The 6,000-nt window shown below is 43.7% G+C and overlaps 1 protein-coding gene across 1 annotated transcript in view; it reads left to right on the top strand.

The window, feature by feature from the left end:
- The first annotated feature begins 919 nt into the window (after positions 1–919).
- Positions 920–6,000, top strand: part of CRLF3 (cytokine receptor like factor 3) — a 36,511-nt gene continuing 31,430 nt past the window's right edge. Inside the window, exon 1 of the mRNA XM_035027777.1 lies at positions 920–1,121. Coding sequence (XP_034883668.1) covers positions 1,005–1,121 — 117 coding nt within the window. The 5' untranslated portion in view covers positions 920–1,004. The remainder of the gene's footprint in view (positions 1,122–6,000) is intronic.

Below are 6,000 nucleotides of genomic sequence, written 5' to 3'. Positions count from 1 at the left end.
GAGAGAGAGCGCGCGCGCGCAGAGGAGGGAAGGGGTAGAGGAAGAGGGAGAGAGAAAATCTTAAGCAGGCTCCACGCTCAGCCCAAGGAGGACACCGGCCTGGATCTCACCACCTTGAGATCTTGACCAGAGCGAAATCAAGAGTCAGCCGCTTAACTGACTGGGCCACCCAGGCACCCAGATTTTTTATTTTTAAATAGCTTTAAAAGGATGCAAAGAACATTTTGTAACAGGTGAAAATTATGTGAAGTTCAAATCTGTAAACATAAGGTTTATTTGCACACGGTCACGCCCATTTACCTCCGACGTTGCAACTGAGACTTGATGGCCCACCAAGCTCCCAAGTTTTACTGCTTGCCCCTTACAGAGAAAGCTTGCTAACACCCACCTTGGACTTCTGCCTAGATTGCTGTACCTACCGCAGGTCATTGTCCTGGCTCCCTCATTAGACTGCGAGCTTCTGAGTGGTGTGCTCTCGTCTGACCCTCTGAGCGTGGTGCCTGCTTCACAGTAACCTTTTGAAACGCCTGCCGCAGCGGGGATTCTCCTTTGCTAGGGAGGTGGGACAGTGACGATTTAAGAGCCATCTGGGTTGAAATACCGACGGCTTGAGAAAGTTGATTCCCCTCTCTGCCCGTTTCCTCCTCCGTGAAATGGAACAGCAAGGGAGGCCGGTAGTGAGGCCCGAATGAGCAAGATGGGGGAAGCACTCCGCAAGGTGTAGTTACTAATCTTTCCCCGACCCCACGCGTCTCTGGAAGAAGCACTGAGATCGGGCGCTGCGCGGAAACCGGGCCACCGCCGCGTGGACGTGGGGGCGGGCGGCGCTGGGATCCGGAGGCGGGTCGTACCGGGTGCCGGTGCGGCTGTCAATCAAGGCGGCGTAGGGCGGGGCGGGGCGGTGCTTCCGCCTGCGCGTGGTCGAACCGGGCCGCTCGCCGGCGCCCGGGACTGTGGGGAAACCGCGCCCGCAGCCGCCGGCCGTGCGGCCGGACGAGAGGGCGATGGAGCTGGAGCCCGAGCTGCTGCTGCAGGAGGCCCGGGAGAACGTGGAGGCGGCGCAGAGCTACCGGCGGGAGCTGGGCCAGAGGCTGCAGGGGCTGCGGGAGGCGCGGAGGCAGGTCGGAGGGCCGCGCCCGCAGGGGCGCTGAGGGCCCCGGGGAGGGCGCGGGGTGCCCGGCGGGTGGGTGGAGGGCTCCGAGGGCTGCGAGGGGCGGAAGAAGGGAGGAGGCTCTGAAGGTGCAGGGAGACCCAGCAGGGTCTGGGAACTAAGGAGGTGGGTGCTGGCTGGGGGGAGTGGGGGTGGAGAGGTCTTAAGGCGAAGAGACAAGTTTGGGGGATCGAGGGAGAGTGTGAGGGGGCGTTCCCTAAACTGTGTGGGGCGGTGATCGGGATTGGGGTGGAGGTTGGGGAGAGCGAGCGAACAGAGCAAAAACCGAGGGCGTCGTCACAGAGGGCACTGAGGACTGGGGAGAGTTGGGGGAGGTGGAGATTCTTTGGGAAAACCTGCCTTGGGGATGGAGACTGATTTTAGAGAGCCTGAATGGGATATTGGAAGGGGAGGGCTAAAGAGACAGAGACAGGGTAATTGAGAAGCAATAGAGTTAACACTAAATGAATGGGATTAATGCCTGAGAGTAGTATTTAATATCTCATATAATCTTGAATGCATTAAAAAAAAACCATTTAACATAACCCTATTCTAGATGGCTTAGAATTTTTAAGGTGGAGTTGTGTTGGAAGGGCAAAAGAAGGAAATTGAAATACTTGAGGGATAGGATACAAAAGTGTGAGGAAATGGAAAAAGATTTAAAGAAAGGAGTGCTGAAAGGAAAAGCTAACTATACTTTCAAATGACAGCATTATCTGTCCTATGGGGACATGGTTATCAAAGATATAGGAACACCCTGGAACATATACAGAAAAAAGATATAACCCACTGCCAGTGTGTAATGGGACAGATAATCCTCAAGCAGTTATTAACACAGGATCTTCATAAATGCTTTTTGAGCGAGTTTGGTTTCGTCTGACTGGAATCATTGGAGTGAGTGGGATTTTTCTATATCACACTTAATCTTTTTTTTTTTTTAGATTTTATTTTTATGTAATCTCTATACCCAGTGTAGGGTTGGAACTCATGACACCGAGATCAAGAGTTGCATGCTCTTCCAACTGAGCCAGCCAAGCACCCACACTTGATAGTAATCTATATTGTCGTTCTAGTAACTCCCATGCAGCACAGAATCTGAAAATGTACAACTGGTAGAATAGTGCTGTGAAAACAGTACCTTTGGATATTTTCACCATTAAGAATACTTGACGGGCACCTCGGTGGCTCAGTTGGTTAAGCGACTGCCTTCGGCTCAGTTCATGATCCCAGAGACCTGGGATTGAGTCCCACATGGGGCTCCCAGCTCAGCGGGGAGCCTGCTTCTCCCTCTGACCCTCTCCCCTCTCATGCTGTTTCTCTCTCTCTCTCTCTCTCTCTCTCTCGCTCTCTTGCTCTTTAATAAATAAATATATAACATCTTAAAAAAAAAAAAAGAATACTTGGCATGCTCTGAGTTTTCTATATTTTGAAAACCTTGTAGAGCTCCTGTAGGCCAGGCATTATTCTGTAGTCTAGTAGCAAAACTGGGAGCAAAATCTAGATATGGTTATCCAGTTTGATGAATGCTTTTCATGGCCTTCCAATGCATTCATCTTGATTTCAATTTGAAAACCTCTGCATTATTCCTTCTGCTGTTTTGAAATAGAAGTTCTAAATCTAGGACATTGTTTCGAAAGAGATTAAACTATCTCTTATTATATGATTAATGTTTCAGCCAGTTAAGATATCTTCCATATGAGCAGGTTTATTTAACTGCATCTGCAACTAAGAAACAAAGTTGACACTAAATGAATGAGTTTAGCACCTGAGAGTAGTACTTACTAATTTCTTGTGTTAATTTTGAATTCACTTAACAAATTTAGTATGATTGCATTCTGAATGGCTTAGAATTCAGTTTCTAGACCTGTATTTTAAATTTTATATCCAATAATGTAAATACAGGACATACTTTCCTATAAGTTAGTGTAATTCAGTATGGGTTTTTGTTTTGCTTTTGAGGCCCATTGTCTCAGGCTTGAGACAGAAAACACCAAGAGAACATCCATCACAGTTAGGTCCCTGATGACATTGCCTTCTGATTAGACTAATAGCGTAGTTCTCTTTTGTGAACTGGATTGTGTTTTGTGCCAGTTACAAGGCGTCTCTCCTCAAAGCTAATTCTAGTGGATTTTATACATTTGGGTTTGTAGAATAAGTCCTCTGTCAGCTTGGATGCTAAGGAAGGTCCATGTTACAAGAATGTTATCAAAATAAGCAGCTGCTTTTGTTTGGTGGTTAGGATATTTTTAGGGTTCCAGTCATTTTCAGAATAACTACTATTTGGCTTTTTAGTCAAAGATTTTGCATGGGGGAAGGATGAGCAGAGAGGAGAGATGCTCCCCTTTGTGTATATTTTTTACTCGCTGATTTTATTTCCTTTTGGCATATGATTTTTTTATTGATATATAATTTACATACCATAAAATTCATGCCTTAAAATGTGCAATTCAGCATTTTTTAGTATATTCCTTTTTTTTAAGATTTTATTTATTTATTTGATAGAGAGAGACACAGTGAGAGAGGGGACACAGAAGTGGGAGAGGGAGAAGCAGGCTTCCCACTGAGCAGGGAGCCCGATGCGGGGCTCGATCCCAGAACCCTGGGATCATGACCTGAGCCGAAGGCAGATGCTTAACGACTGAGCCACCCAGGTGCCCCATATTTCAGTATATTCACAAAGTTGTGCAACCATCACTACTACCTAATTCCAGAACATTTCATCACCCCAAAAAGAAATCCCATACCGACAACCACTAAACTACTTTCTCTATTTGGATTTGTCTATTCTGGACATTTTGTATAAATAGAATCATATAATATGTGGTCCCTTGTGACTGGCTTCTTCGACTTAGCATGTTTTCAAGATTCATCCATGTGGTAGCATGTATCAGCACTTCAATTCTTTTTATGGCTGAGTAATATTTGTTGCATGGATATACCACATTTAATTTATACATTCATCAATTGATAGACACTTGGATTACTTTCATTTTTTGGCTCTTATAAATAATGTTGCTGTGAACATTCATTTACAAGTTTTTATGTGGATATGTTGTCAGTTCTTTTAGTATATACTTAGGAATTGCTGGGTTGTATGGAAACTGTTTAACTCTTTCAAGCACTTGGCATCCTTTTAGTCTTTGCTTTTGCTTCTTACACTTTAAAAGTCTCTCACGAAATTTGTCTCATGTTAAGAAACCATGCCTATGAAAATCTAGAAGGGAGAAGAGTAAAAATACTTTGTTATTCTGTCAAAAACAACTGCCATCATGTGGCAGTTTCTCTTCTTGTGGTTAAGTTTAGGCCCTACCCTCTGTCTTTACAGAAAAGGAAGTGCTGTGCAGGAATGCATGGGTAGTCTCTAACTCCAACTGTTTAAATAAGTTAAAGGCTAGAGAGATATGTTCATTGTCTTCAGGAAATCAGATCATGTTTACAGCCAGCCTGGCCTAAATGTTGTTGAAATAATTAAGAATAGCTCTCTCTAGTTCCCTGGAATCCTTGGTACTAAGATGTAAATACCAAAGAAATTAACACCCACTCTCCTTAAATACTCATTTGTTCATTCACCCAGTAAATATTTATTGGGTGGGTCAGAGATGCTTCTAGGTCTTAGAAATACCATGGTGAGGGAAATAGACTAGTGCTCTCATGGATTTATTCTTCCCTTGTTGGTGGGTCATTGGAGTATTGCTCTTAAAAACAAAACAAATAGGAAAAACCTAAATTCTTGTGTCCTCATTTTTAGATTTCACTTCCATTGTGTTTTCATTACTTGTTTATTTGTACGGGGTTGGCTTTCCGGCTCGTTGTAAGTAGAGATAGCTGATCGAGATGTCACATGGTGATGTCAGCTGGCCAGTCAGGTGCGCCTCATAGAGTGATACTGCCTGGATGATATTGCCATTGTCTGGGGCCTAATCCTTAAGCTTTGCAGGTCCAGAAACCCCATCTTTGTACATTATCAAAGGGGGATTAGTTTGAGGCACTGGAGGTGCCTACAATGAGAAATACCCATGTTCTAGTCTGTATACAGTTATAATTCATGCTCAAAAATGAACATGTTGGCCTTCATGTGCCTTTTAGTGTGATTCGGTGTCTCTCAGGGCATTGATGAGATCAAGCAAGTCTCTGCTCTTTCAGAGTAAAGGGCCAGATCCTGTTACCTAATTAAGATACTATTTGGTGAGGAGCCTGCCTAGCTCTGGCAGTAGTGTCCCTTTGATCCTTGCTACCACAAATGTGATCCATCACCTGAGAGCTTGCGAAGAATGCAAGAATCAGGCCAGACCTACTAAATCATAATCTGCACTTGAATAGGATTGTCAGGTGTGATATGTATGCACATTAAAAATTGAGGCACACTGTCTTAGAGTATACCGTTACCAATTTGTCAGTTCTCTACTGATTTCTGTAGTTTAATCTAACCATAAGTGTGTTGTTATAAATTGCCATTGTTTATCCTCAAGATTAAAACCTGGCTGGCTCAGTTGGTAGGGCTTGCAATCTTAATGTTGGGGTCATGAGTTTAAGCCCTGCATTGGGCATAGAGCCTCCTTTATTTATTTATTTTTTTAGAGCCTCCTTTAAACAAAACAAAATGTCATTTGAAATATCATAGGTTTGTTAGATAATTATACAGTGATATACAAGTGAATAATTGACATAAGCTAGCACTTGTTCTAGCATGTCTTAACATCTGTAATATGACCCTTTGTCTTCATAGTATTTTTTCAATTTTTAATAGTTGATTTCAGACAATTTTTTGAAGATTCAACTAGCAGTCTTGATATTCTTAATGTATAATACCATGTCTTCTATAGATCATTATTCCCACGGGGTTTGAAAAC

This window comes from Mirounga leonina, unplaced genomic scaffold, assembly GCF_011800145.1.
Source record: "Mirounga leonina isolate KUSES-001 unplaced genomic scaffold, KU_Mleo_1.0 Mir_200, whole genome shotgun sequence".
NCBI classification, from domain to species: domain Eukaryota; kingdom Metazoa; phylum Chordata; class Mammalia; order Carnivora; family Phocidae; genus Mirounga; species Mirounga leonina.
This window is presented reverse-complemented; position numbering and strand designations above follow the sequence as displayed.